The sequence below is a fragment of the Marmota flaviventris genome, chromosome 6 (genome assembly GCF_047511675.1).
Source record: "Marmota flaviventris isolate mMarFla1 chromosome 6, mMarFla1.hap1, whole genome shotgun sequence".
Lineage (NCBI taxonomy): Eukaryota > Metazoa > Chordata > Mammalia > Rodentia > Sciuridae > Marmota > Marmota flaviventris.
Window position 1 is genome coordinate 97,003,822 of NC_092503.1, and position 15,309 is coordinate 97,019,130.

A 15,309-nucleotide genomic window follows, 5' to 3' on the forward strand; every position below is an offset into this window, starting at 1 on the left:
AATAAAAAGTTTTTTTTGTTTTTTTTTTTTTTTTACAATAAATGTTTATTACAATAGCAAGTTTCAATATAAAAGAAAGAAAACAGTAATACATCCTGCTGGAACTTTTACTAAAGAAAACGAATGGGCTGATTGACTTAGTTTCAACCAAGGAATGTATACTGAGGAAAGAGTAGGTATAGAGCATTCTTTAAGAGAGACTACCACTACTTAGACACTCAAAATCTAGTTGAGACTATCAGGGGTGCTGAGGAGATAAGTCACTGCTGGCTGGGATATTCAAAAAAGGATTAAAGAATTGGGCCTAAGGAACAAGCATCCTTATGAAAATGTTCTTTAGCTCTTGACAATAGTTGCTTCAACTAACTCTAGTTCATTAATTTCAGAGTACTGAAATGAATTTCATCTAGCTGCCTCTTGAAATTCAGAATTCTCTTCCTCATCAAAATTACAATTTCTTCCTTTTCTCTAGGTAGTCAATCTATAATGCTGTAAACAGATTAAAATTATCTTTAAAAATACCACATACTGCTTTATGAATGACCTTGAATGTGAAAATCTAAGCTTAACAAGACATAGCTTTTAAAACAATATTTACATGTAAACAACATATGCTGTGCTATCCACAGAAAGGAGTTAGTTCTAGTTAAAATAAAACAAGACAGTTGTAAACAGATTAAACAGCTTTACCATAGCATTATTCAAATTGCATCCTTTGTGTGAAAGGCCTCGAGGCACAATCAATAAGTTAATAATTAAAATACATAAAACTGTAGCAGATAATAATCACCATAATATTGTGTTAAAATAATGCTTAAGTGTTGACTTCTCAGAAAAGGGCCTATTAATAAAGATAGTACTGTCTCTAAAATGTCCATAAATTGAATAACAGCAAGAACCAGAATGTCTTATAGATTTTTTTTGGAAATCAACTGCTCTTTGAAAAGGCATAAGAATTTGGAAGCTACAGAAACATATTACCTAACATCCTGTGTGCCAAGGCAAAACTTTGCAAGGGACAAGAACCCAACAATTGGAGGAGAAAAAGTAGACTTGCGTGCTATAAGACCTTTGAGACTCCAAGAACCATGCTGGAGTGTTTCTGCAGTCATGGTATTGCTTCAGAATGGAAACATAAAATCTCAAAGCAGTAATGGAGATTCAAGTTTTTCAGTGGTTAAAAGCAGGTATACCATGATGCAAAGGAAAGATCAGTAAGTATTAAGGTTATGGCTCAGTTCTTGCCTAGCAAGAATAAGGCCCTGGGTTCCACCCCCAGTACTGCAGAAAAAAAAGAAGAAAGTACAGACAACATTAGCCATAAAGAGAAACCAGGTCCGTCTTTAACTGTAGGGGAAAAAGGATGGGGTGGGAGAGACCCGACACATTTCCAGGAAAAGACATTATCTCTTCTTGAATAACCTTGAGTGAGATCATTCTTGCTGGTGCATGTTATATTCAAATAAACTAATAAAAATGCCTATGTCCTAAATTTATGTTTTCCAAATATATATTTTTGGCTCATGTGATTATGGAGGTTGAGAAGTCCCACAGTGAGACATCTGCAACATGGAGTTCCTAGGTGCCAGTGTGTGCTTAGTCCAAGTCTATAAACCACAGAATCAGGGAAGCTGATGGAATAATTCCCAGTATGAGGCCTGACGACTGAGAACCTGGGGCTGCCAGTGAACTCCTGGGTCTAAAGGCCAGAGACGCTGGAGTTCTGAGGTCTAAGGGAAGGAGAAGACAAGTGTCCTGTTCCAGGAATAACAGGACATCACCTTTTCTGACATTTTTGCACTGTCCAGGTCTCTGAGTAATTAGACAGAACCTGCCCACACTGAGAACAGATCTTCCTCCACTCAGTCTACCCATTCATAAGCCAATTCCTGAAAACACCCTCATAGTCACTTCCAGAAGCAATGCTTTACCAGTTCTCTAGGTATTTCTTAAACCAGTAAAGTTGACACCTAAGATCAACCATAAGTCAGTTTTTACCTTGCCTCAAGTTTTCTTCATTGTAAAATGGCAAACAGTGGTATATGCCAACTATATGCCACTGAAACCAATAACACAGCATGAAGCCTAGAGTTCTTGAACAAAACTCGAATTGTTAAAACATCATGTTTTTGTTTCAGTCTCGACTATTCTGTTTAAAACTATATTCAAGCCAGGCATGGTGGCACACATCTATAATTCCAGAGACCTGGGAAGCTGTGGCAGGAGGATCCCAAGTTCAAAGCCAGCCTCAGCAACCTAACAAGACCCTCAGCAACATGATGAGACCCTGTCTCAAAAGGGAAAAAGGACTGGGGATATAACTCAGTGGTAAAGTACCCCTGAGTTCAATCCTCAGTACTCCCCCACAAAAAACAAAACCTATATCCATGCTCTATTTAGCATTCCCTACATTCTCCCTGAAAAATGTTCTCCATAGCACTTATTACCAAGTAATAAATCACAATTTACTTACTAGTTTACTATATCTCCCCCACCAGAATGTAAGCCCCAGAGTACTGATATTTCATCTAGAATATTGATATTTTGTCTATGACACTACAGTACATTTAGTGTCTAGAAAAAGGCCTGGGATATAGTAAATAATAAATACTAGCTAAATGCATAGATGAAATACATTTTTAAAAAAGACAACTTGGGTCAGGTGTGACCATGACAGCATGTTACTGACTCTGATGATTAAATTAGTTACCTAGTTACCGACTCTCTGATGACTAAATATAGAACTGAAAACCTCTCTTCTAAATTTTGCCCTCCTAGGTTTAGACAGTTATCACAATGGCATTGAACTAAGTGACATGCTTCACCTTCCCATGACAAAATTATTTTAGGGATCCTAAATCAAAAAGTGATTTATTGCACTTCTTGGAGTGCTCATAAATATCATCTTCACCAAATTTTTCAACCCAAGTTTTTGTGTCTCATTCTTCTCTGTATATATTCTCAAGCATCTCACTTCACTTAAAAGCTGACATTTGTATTACTCCAAAATAGGAGCCATCTGCACTTCTTGAGTTAGCATCCCTGTATCTTACCTGATCAGAATCCTTTTCTGATTGAGCTGCATACAACAACCACACCACCAAAACACATTTTCTTAGTCCCCACAATCATGAAAATTCATATTCTTTAGTTATAAAAACAAATAGGTACAAAACAACTGTTTGGTTGTTTTTAAAATAAAATGAAATCCAACTTTATACAGAAGTAAACTGGAAGAATGGCTCAAAGTAATTTTTTCAAAAGCAAAACAAAATTCAAAAAATATTTATAGGCAAATGATGATGACAAATACATAACAGGTTGTGAAAGAAAGATAAGACTTTCCCGTACCTCAAGTCCCGGAGATACCTAACTTTAATAAACCTTCTAAAGAAACATCCTTGGCATCATAAGTCTCGCCCATTTTGGAACCTTCACATACCCAATTTATCCAAAGACAATATACCACTATACTACCAATATACCACTATACTGCCAATTAAGACAAATTCTGAAAACTTAAACTGCACCTTAAGAATGTATTAATATTCTACACTTTCCCATAAGAGCACCAAACGTATTGACAAAAACTGACCATCATTTTAAAAGGTAGATAAAATGTCATTTTCATATAACAGTATAATCCATTAAGATCACTGGCCAACAACATATGTAAATGAATGATTACAATTTACGACATGGGCTGGGAGTATAATTCATGGTAGAACAACTGCCTAGCATGTGTGAGGTCCTGGGTTCATTACCCAGCATGTCCCTCCCCCATCCCCACTCCACATACACACACACAAAAGAGTTGAAGCATTCTACTTTTCATCTTATTTCCATAAGTTAAGAGGCATTTATAGTAAAAGACCAAAAGCAATTAGATTTACTAAAGCTATTTTTTAATGGGATAGTGCTGGGAGGGGGAATAATAACACCTGTTTTATTCTAATGATGTGCTTAATCCAATATATAATTTAATTGAAAAATCTGACTGGCTAATTTCTTAACTATCCATGAAAGCAGGTACAATCTGCTCAAGTTAATATTGAAATATTAACTCATACTTTGTTATCTAGAATTAGTATTCTAAATGGCAGAAGGCATAGAAGTAAACACATCTTTACACATATCTCTATCATACATTAAAATATTTCAGAGAGGGCTAAAGATATAGCTCAATGGCAGACCACTTGTCCAGTCTATGCAAGGTCCTGGATTTGATGCCTAGCACTGGGGGAAAAATTAAAAATTAAAAAATATTTATTTTCTAGAAGACCTAGGGTGCCTTAAATTCTGCTCAACAATACTGATAAAGATTAAACTACTTTTGCACCAAACTATTTTTATTACATTCAAATTGCTTTCCTAGGATATCGCTAATAAGAACTTTCATGCAAAACAAAGTTTTCTTTGATCAAAAAACTAATTTCAATTTGTATCTACAAGCTTATGTTTACAAACAGAAAACATGAATGATTATAGAATAATGCTTTCATCCACACTTACTGGTTTAAGTACTTGACAAATATGTTTAATTCTTTGCAACCTTATAAGGCATTACTATTATCCCCATTTTAACAGAGTTTATTGACTCTGGTGACTAAATATAGAACTGAAAACCTCTCTTCTAAATTTTGCCCTCCTAGGTTTAGATAGTTATCACAATGGCATTGAACTAATGACATGCTTCACCTTCCCTTGAGAATTCTGGGGAAAGTACAGGGTTTGGAATAAAATAGGCTTGGATCCTAACCCAGTTGTGATCATGTACCACATTCCTGCCTATGGAAAACTCATTAAACTCTACTTAAAAGGAGAATGATATTGACCTCGTGGTGTGTAGTAAGACTGAATTAAACAAGAAACATGGGAATGATTTAAAGCAGCATGCCTGTTCCTAATCCCAAATACATTTTAACCTTATGCCCTCTCTGCTTTTGCACAAAGTCCATAAAACACCGCTAGAGAACAAAATAGTGCTGACCTAGACAAATCACAAATTTATGGCCTAATACTATTTTTTCATTAGTAACTAGATTCAAATAATCTCATCTCCTAGGATTGTTTTAAGGATTACATAATATGTATATGTAAATTATTAAATACAGTGCCTGAGTTTGCTAGGCATCAGCTAGTAGTTAAGCTGTACCTACTCTGTAGCTTAGCAATCTTTTTATTCATCCTTGTTTAACTCCTTAGTGTATTTCCAGAAGATGTTTCATATTCTCTTCACATTTCCTTAAGTCCTGGTTGTACCAAATCCTTCTGGTAAGTGATCTCCTTGGATCAGCAATATGGGCAATAGGCACGATTTTCCACAGATCTTTTTCCCCAAAACACTTCTTTACCAATTTATGATCTCTCATACATTCTTCAAGTGTCAGACAACCAGAGATGCTCACTGACCTCCTTACGTAATTCATTCAACAAGTTTTACTGAATATCTATGATCTCTCAAGTACTGTGTCAAGTGTGATGGTTAAACGGAATCAGTCCTTTCACTCAGAAATACTGTAAAGGAAGAGGAGAGTCACATTATATATAATCACATTATAAATACATATTTGTATTATCTTTCAAGTATTCCCAGCACATACTCCATTTTCATGAGTTTCTTTGCTTCTGCCTACCACCGATTGAAAATAATCTTGCTTGGCACCATCGCCCTCCTACATCATGTTATTTACTTCGTTTTTGTTTTGGTATTGGGGATTGAACCTAGGAGCACTTTACCACTTAGTTACAGCCCCAGCCTTTTTAAAAATATTTTAAAATTTTGAGATGGTCTCACTAAGTTGCTGAGGTTGGCCTCCAGCTTGCAATCCTCCTGCCTCAGACTCCTGAGTCTATGGGATGATAGGCATGTGCTTCCATGCCTGGCTAATATGGTCTATTTTTTTCCTTCCTGACTTCTTAAACTTCTGGAATTTAAAAAAAAAAAAAAAATACTGCTATTGCCTCCATTTCCTTAGGTGGTAAGACAAGGATATCTGGCTCCAGCCCTGTCCTTTTCTTGGAAATGACTTCCTAAAAATAATAATGCCTTTCTCAGTTCTGAAAGTACCAAGTGCCCTTTACTTTTGAAATTCTCCTCTTTGTTGGTGCCCAAGAATCTCATACTTAGTTTTCTCTCTTCTGATTTTTCTGCTAATTCTGCTTTCACTGAAGGGTTTTTGTTTTGTTATTGTTGTTTTAATCTCTGTTCCAAACTGGATATTTCTTAAAGTTTAATATTCTCTAAATTTCTTTCTCTATTCTATCAACCAACTTATTTACCTTCAAAAGATTTGAACAACTCTCACATCTACATCTCCATGTTTTCACAATGTGAATACTCAGAAAGGAAAGAAGGAAGGAGTCAGCCACCAATCAAGTAAGAATGTCTACTTGTTGAAGTTCAAATTTACATCTAAAACCACTCCCTGCCCATTACCTGTGCTAATTGAGCCTCAAACTTTCAATATGATTTAGACCAATTGCCTAGGTTACTAATGCTTTCCTCTTGCCATTTTTATAAATTGTTGCTGCAAGCATTTCTTTGATCAACCCTTTCTACACTGTTTTTATAACTATCACAAGACGACCTGACCTGGTCAACTATTTTTCCAATTCCTAGTCACTTCCCATTTCAATTCTGAATACTAGTTCCATATTAATCTTCTGACAACATAATCCTTTCTTGGTTTACACTTTACCAATGAGTTTTTTCTGGACTAATTACATTGTGGCACTAACATTTCTTTCTCCTCCTTCCTCTTCTACTTTCCTAAAATTCTGCACTGCAAATAAATTAGAACAGTATTTCATAAACATTTTTAAGTAGCACAATCTACTTTTAAGTGAAATATCACACAGAACCCCAACATATAAAAGTAGATGACACAATTACACTTGCTAAAGGGAGTCCAGAAACCACACAATTCAATCCCAACCTCTGTAAGTTCCTGCAGCCTCTGCTGTGAAATCCAAGACCTTGCAAGAAGATGGCCCAAAATCCATTACTATCAAATAAATTCCTTGACCATTTCTTAAAATGAACTCTGTTGAAATTCAGACCCTGGTTCTCATTTTGCCACAATCTTCTCCTTTCTAGGAAATGCTTAATAAGCCAGCACAGTCTATTCTACTTGTGGGGACTATACTGATCATGCCGTGCTAACCTTCTTCTGAGTACTTGCAATAAGAATAGGTACCACTTACTGTACATCAGATCCATACTTAGCCTTTCTCAATTCCTCACCATAATCCCCAAGTTTAGATAATAGATAATAGACTATATATATATATATCTGTAAATATTATTGTCCATACTACATAGATTAGGACACATTCAGGTAACTTGCCTGAGGTCACACAGCTTGTATACAGCAGAACCAAATCTGAACTTAGCCCAACTCCAAGTCTGTAGTCTTTTAGTTCTTTCTAACCTTTTTCATGTTATTGAGCACGTATAAAAATATTTGCAAAGCACTCCAGGGGAAAGGGAAGAAGCTTCTCATAGATGAGGGCAATTGGCTTTGAGTAGTCCAGGCCCAGCCTAGCCTTCCCCCAAGGGTTCATGGGATCAATACTGGAGTATATTGGAAATTCATTAGCAGTACATCAGCTGAAAACCCCTGCAGTACATATTCATTTATTATTTCCTAGGACATGGTATATTGTAGGAGTTCAAATATATGTGTGGGTCATTGACAAAAAGCAACATATTATGTCCAAATCATCAACAGAAGCAGACAGAAGAACAAGTAAGAGCTCAAGAATTTCAATGCCTATTCTTGGATAAACCAATAACCAATTTAGATTTCAATAAGGGCAATATTTTCTCAGTCTTTAGTACACATCAATTTCATATGGAAAGTATTTAAACCACAAATTGTGGACCTTGCCCCCAGAGCCTGAATCAAAGAATTTGCATTTCTAACAAATTACAAAATGATGCTGATACCACGTTCAATGATCTTTTTTTAAAAATCTAGCAAAAATATACTCCATATATTCAAACCTCATAAGCTGAGTATTTACTTCTTTGCTAGTCAGTTTTAACAACATAGGTCTGTTCTAAGTCATGATGCAAGCTGGATTCTGGGATGCAAGATAAGCTTTTAAACAGTGCCAAATGTTCCTTGACACAATTATAACAACATGTAGTGAACCTTAAGCATGCTATCATCAGGGACAGGAATTTCAGCTGTATAAAATGTACATGATGTATGTTGTACTTAATATCCAAAAGAGCCAGGTTAAAGCAATTCAGAATAACAACATTGTAAGCAATCTGATTGAAAGGACACACTGCTTTGAATTTACTGAAAGAATTATCCAGTTCACTTTAATTCTACTGGCTAAAGTGATTTAAAATCCAAGTTTCAAGTGAAAGAAAATTTTAGTGGCATGTTTTTTCATGCTTTAAATAAAGGTCTGATTAATCTCCGTTACACAGGGTGAGGCTTTTTCTATTTAAAAAAAAAATCTAACATATCTGCAATATCATTCTGGCATATAAATTATAATTACAACTAGAAAATGTGCATAAACCTATTATGATTTAATTAAATACATTTTATTTGCATAAAGCATAGGTGCATTTATTTCAGGAATCTAAGAAATTATTTAAAGAATAAGACATTCAAAACTTCACATGCCTCTTGTGGAACCATTCAACCAAGTGCAATTTTCAGATGTCTCCACCCCACACTGACAAGGGTAAATGCAAAGGGCTTTATTTTTAAATATTTAATATTTCATAAATATTCATTCACAACACAATTAAATCTCAGAATAAAAACCCTGCATTATGAAACTAATATTTTTGGAGCAAGGTATACCATAAAGCAATTGTTCGTTATAAGATTTTTTTTTTATAACAGAATGTTCTCTTGGAAATTATTGATGTTTTAATACTAAATCCCTTATCCCCTAGTAAAATATGCATTCAAATAAAACAGCATTCAAATATACAAAGAAAGGAAATCCAAGGAGAAGTCTGAAAGCAGAGATTTTTAAATAACAATGATCCCCAAGCCAGCTAACAAAAAAGCCACAATGAATGAACAGAAAAATACCCAAAAATTCAACAAGGAACAATATTTTACCTACTTTTCCCTTATTCTCTGTGTATTTTTATTCTTAGTTGTCTACTAACCTATGCCATTTACTTCCCTCAAACTGATTGATCTTCAGTATGATCCACCATACTTTCTTACTTCACATTACCAGAACAATACTTTCCTTTTCACCTTTAAACTAGGGTATTATTAAAAAAAATATGTAACATATCTACAATATCATTCTACTCTATAAATAACACTTTAAGAACAAGCCGGTGGTGCATACCTGTAATTCCAGGTAATTCTGGAGGGTAAGGCAAGAGGATTAGTACAAGGCCATGTGGGCAACTTAATGAGATCCCTAAAAGTAAAAAGGGTCCAGACTGTGGCTCAGTGGTAGAGCACCCCCAGTTCAATCCCCAGCACAAAGGGATAAAAAAAAAAAAAAAAGATTATAAGCTAACATTTTATGCCCCTTAAGAGTATTTTTAATTGTAGGTATCACTTAATAAGTATTAAATTGAAGAATATATTATAATTTAGTATCTCTCAATTTATTATATTTTTTTGCAAAAATATTTAACAGAAGATATAACTGAGAAAAAATAACCATTTACTTATGGATGTGTAGAAAACCAGTCACAGCAAATTAAAGTTTAATTTATAATATTCTAGTCAAAATGACATTTGCTATTATCAATAAGCTAAGGAAAATCTATACTAGTATATATTATCTAGAAAGCTAAAACTTTACCATTTTTAAAATCTACATTGTAGTTAAAAAAAAAAAAAACTGTGTCCTTTAACAGTGATATACAGGCATCCCAGATAAAAGGCAGATCACTAAACAGATGTCCAAGCCACAGACCTGGTATTCACAGCAAGTGTCCATACTGCCAGGCAGGGCTGATATTCCCTGCTCCCTACTTTCTTCTTAGTTTACAACACATACCAAGTTAAAATGCTAACTCAATTTCTTTCACTTCAAAAACCACTGCCTAACTTTCTCCCCAGCTCACAAATATTTACCTGCTGTGATGGTTAATTTTTTGCTGTCAACCTGACCAGGATATGAAGTACCAGATATTTGCTCAAAGGTTATTTTGTCAGGGTGTGACTGGAATGAGATCAACATATGAATCTCGATAGTTGCAGTAAAGTAGATTGCACTCCTCAATAAGGATGGGTCTCATCCAATCAGTTGAATAAACACCCAACAAAACACAAAGGCTAACTCTCCTGTAAGAGGAAATCTGGGGCTGCCTTCCTTGAACTGGAGGCTCATTTCCCCTTGCTTTTAGAGTTGAAATAAGCATGGACTCTTCCTGAGTCCTAAACCTGCTGGCATGTAAGTTGGACCTATATCATTGGCTCTCCTGGTTGCAAGGCCTTTGGATTCAGGCTAGAATTATACCATAGGGTAATTTGGGTATCCAGTATGCCAACTCAAGAGGCCTGTCCCAAGATTATGTAAGCCAACTCCTTCAGATTATCTATCTATCTATATCTATATCTATCTATCTATATATATATATACACACACACACACAGTTCCATTTTTCTGAAGACTCCTAATGCACTTACAAGATTAATGTATCAAATTTCTAATTAAAAATACAAAAATATTTTAAATTATAATGGCAGCAATAGAACAAGACTCACATAGCTTGACAAAGGTCTAATTTAAAATTTATTCTTAAGTCATATCATGATGCATCAAAACTTCAAATCTATAGATCCTTATTAAGTAATCTATTTCTGGTGAATGCAGACAAAGGACATAATCAGAACTACAATCAATTCTTTATTTCCTCCAGATATTGGCTACAAAAACATTTATGACAAGTTAGACACAACCAAATGTCTAACAATAGGGTGATAATTGAATGATTAAATGTCACTTTCAAAGGAGATGTGTGTGTATATATGTTTGTGCATATATACACACTTTTTTGTGCATGTGTGTGCACACACACGCAGTACTGGGAGTCCAACCCAGGATCCCACACAAGCTAGGCAAGAGCTCTACCACTCAGCTATATTACCTCCTCAAAGGTATAATATTATACAGCTAATTAAAATGACATTTTCAAAGATTATTCAACAACATGATGAAGTTAGGATAAAACAATGTCAATTTTTAAGATGGGGTATTGTGGTTTACATATGAGGTGTCCAAAGGCTCATGTGTGAGACAATGCAAGAATATTTAGAGGTGAAATAACTGGGTTATAAGAGTTTTAACATAGTGCATTAATTCACTAATACGGATTAACTGGTGTTAGCTGTAGGCAGGTAGAGTGTGGCTGGAGGAGGTAGGTCACTGGAGGTGTCTTTGGGGTACATATTTCGTCCCTGGTGAGGGGAGCTCTGTCTCTCTCTGCTTCCTGGTGCCTTCTCCCGAGTTGCTTCCTCTACCACTCACTTCTGCCATGATGCCCTGCCTTACCTCAGGCCCAGTACAACAGAGCTGTCTATGGACTGAGACTTCTGAAACCATGAGCCCCAAAATAAACTTCCTCCTCTAATTGTTCTTGTCAGGTCTTTTGGTCAAAACAGTGAAAAAGCTGACAAAAACTGGAGAAAGCACATTATTTAGCTACCTAAACTGAAGAGAAAGGATAAAATGTTGACAGAAAATTTACCTGTTTTCTATAATCAGAATATTACTTTTAAAATAAAAGAAAAGAAATAGTATCCAAAACTTTTAAAAGAAAACTCAAATCACTTGTTTAGGATACTATAGATAATTACCAATGAAGATAAGTTTTTAAAATAAATCTGGGAAAATTGTAGAAGCTTTTCATAACATTTTAAAATAAAGTACATAAAGATGTGTTATGGATTGAATTGTGTTCTAAGATTCTAAAATTTTTAGGGGGTAATTAAGGTTAAATTAGACATTAAGCGGGTAGCCCCAATTCAATATGACTAGTGTCCTTATAAGAAGCAGGATCACCATCAGAGATGCACACACACAGAGAAACAACAATGTGAAGACAGCACATCTGCAGTCAAGGAGAAAAGGAGGCCTCAGGAGAAACCAAACCTGCCAATATCTAGAGTTTGGATTTCCAGACTCCAAAATTGTGAAGAAATAAATATCTGTTGGACAAGCCATCCAGTCTTTAAAATTTTGTTATGGTAACCCTAGCAAACTAATAAGAGTCATAATAAAATGTTTATTATAAAATTTACTTGATAAATATTTTTTCTATAATTAACAGATATTCAGGAAGGAAGAAACCAACAACTAAAAATTTACTTTATATCACAGTGCATGGCATGAAAGGGACAAAAAGCCACATTTCTTAACAAAATGTTACTAGCTAATACTTCTAAAAAGAAGGAGTAGGAGTGAGAATCTGAGTACTATACATGGATTTAAAACCAGTTGCTCAGGTTTACAGTGATTGCTGTCTAACAATTGTCTATGAAAGGTTTCATATGACATAATAGAAAAAATTTTAATTGCTTTTGCTTCATTTGTTTATAATATTTTCTAATCCTCAAATAGACAGTGTGTACATCTATCTCTCTCTCATGAGGTATCTGTAAACATTTCTACAAAAATATAACTCAAGCAATTTTACTCTTAGCGACTACTGGTGGCATACCTACAAATGAGATGACAGCTTTCCCAATCTTTTGTTTAGCACATATTAATATATGAGTTCCTTTTTACATAAACTAAATTGTATACAAATTTAACTTCAGAATTTAAGTACATTTCAAGGAGCAAGTTTTAAAAAGAGACCCGTTAGTTTTCAGACTAAATTAAAATTTCAATTGCCACTCTAACTTTCAAAATTACCTTATCTGGATCCATCTTTCCTCTGATAAATTCTTGCTTCCAAAACTGCAATGCCTGTTCCAGTGTTAAACCAATGCCCTTCAGGAAGAGGCCATATTGCATTCGGCCACCATGACGAAGGTGGTGATTTTCCCGCAAGGCCTTATGTAACTGGCGCATACAAGGTGGGAAGGATTTGGTAGAAAGCTGTAAGAAAAAAATAGTTTTTTGTTATGTGGAAGGCATACCAGGTCCTCCATAAATACTTACTGTAATTGTAAATTAAGTCTAATTGGAATAAAATAAAAAATCATAAGGAAGTATTATGTATAACTGTGATTATAGATAAATTTTTCTTATAGTTTTTTACTGATTATATGTTCAGATAATATTTTGAACCAGGCATAGTGGCACACACCTGTAATCCCAGAAACTTGGGAGGCTGAAGGAGAATTGCAAGTTTGAGACCAGTCTTAGCAACTGAGCAAGACTCTGCCTCAAAATAAAAATTAAAAAGAGCCGAGGATGTAGCTCGTGGTGGAATGCCCCATGTTCAATCCCCAGTACCAGAAAGATAAACATAAAAAGATAACATTGAATATATTGAGTTAAATAAAAATTACTAACTATATATTAAGAAATTAATTTCACCTATTTCTTCTTGAAAATTTAAATTAAACTTTACGGAGACAACTGTAGATTTGCATGCAGTTATAAGAAATAATACAAAGAGATATCAGGTGCCCAGTTTCCCTCAATGATAAAATCTTATAAAACTGTAGTTCACTATTACAAACTCAAATAATCCACTAGTCTTAAAATTACTTCAGTTGTGTGGGTATTTAATTTTATGCAATTTTATCCACATGTGTGTGTTCATGCATCCACCCCCACAACCAAGGTACAGAATAGTTCCACCCCCATCCGAATCTTTCTTTCATGTTTCCCTTTTATAACAACCTCCTGCTCTGCCACCTCCTTCCCCATTTCCATAATCCTTGGCAACCACTAATCTGTTCTCCACATCTACAATTTTAAGAGTATCATATAAATAGAATCACACAAGACATGATGTTTGAGAATGGGCTTTTTTACTCCACATAATCCCCTTAAAATTCACCTTATCTGTTAAGGCTAAATTTTTTTTTTTTTTTTAAACCAAGTAGTGTTTCATGGTATGGATGTACCACAATTTATTTAACTATTCACTAACTGAACAGTTGGGTTATTTCTGGCTTTTTATTTCAAATAAACTTGATATGAATATTCTTGTAGAAGTTTTTGTGTGAACATAAGATATTTCCCTGAGATAAACATTCAAAAGTACAACTACTGGATAATAGATGAATTTGTAAAATATAAAGTATAACAAAAATGAGAAATCATTCTCAAAGGGAAAATTCAAATTAATGTGTTAAAGAAATAAATAGTTACAAAAAACTACAGGCCTTTCCTTTAGGGTCAAAACAAAAATATCACTGTCCATTTTTAATCCAGTTTTTTCACTTATGGTTTAAATTGCATTCTGACTTCCTCAAATATCCTTCCCCCCTAGACTTGAATTCTAATTGCTCTCATCATCTTCAGCAAATTCACTTTGTAAGAAAAAGCAGGCCTCACTTTGTTTGACTTTGCTGCTCCCTCTAGTGACCATCCCGTTTTTCTTCTTTGGGGGAAAAAAAAATATTTTTTAATCCCCAATTTAGTTCATTCAGACCTTTAGCCTCCCCTGGCAGGACCACTAGAAAGCCTTTCAGGACATTTTTACATCACCAACTTTGCTCCTTTATACTATTTATTTAGTAATCATTTTTTTTTCTTAAGCAGTGTTCTAATAAAAAATGAATATTCAACATCCTTAGTATAAACACGCAAGGTCCCCTCAAAGTCTAATAACTAATCATTTTTTGATAATATGTAACAAAATATAAAATATTTTAGAAAAAGTATTTTAGAAAAGAGGAAGATGTATAAAACATCATTTCCCCTTTAATTCGGTTAAGAAAAAAGACACCACAATTATATTCTAAGTCAAACTCATATAAAACTCATAAAAATTAGATAATAAAGACTCTAATTAGGACATAAATCAAATGCCATGGAAGCACTTTGCTAGGAGGAGGGGCTCAGTTTACTACTATGCTAATACAAATCCTTTGTTCTGGCTAGTTATTCACCTAATGTTTCCCATTTCTCCTTTTCTAAATGTATATGGTATTTAAATATTAATACATAAATGCCACTTAGCTATCATTATTTTTTAAAATTCCTTTTTGGAATAATTGTTTCAATTCTGATTCAGATTTTTATTAAACAACTTTTTCATTAAGTTTGATTTTTCAAAGACTAAAAACAACAACAACAAAAATCATACGCACAGACATGAGATTTTCTTTAAAAGTTTTCAGCAATCAATGAAAGAACATTCTTTCCCATCTTCCTGCCCAAAAATCTTGATGGAGG

General features: G+C 34.4%; 1 protein-coding gene across 4 annotated transcripts in view; it reads right to left on the reverse strand.

Moving 5' to 3' along the window:
• Nucleotides 1–15,309, reverse strand: part of Prim2 (DNA primase subunit 2) — a 279,302-nt gene that overhangs the window by 71,375 nt on the left and 192,618 nt on the right. For all 4 annotated transcript variants that reach the window (XM_027938281.2, XM_027938278.2, XM_027938279.2 and 1 more), the window contains one exon: nt 12,868–13,053. In XM_027938281.2, the coding sequence (XP_027794082.1) occupies nt 12,868–13,053 (186 nt within the window). The remainder of the gene's footprint in view (nt 1–12,867; nt 13,054–15,309) is intronic.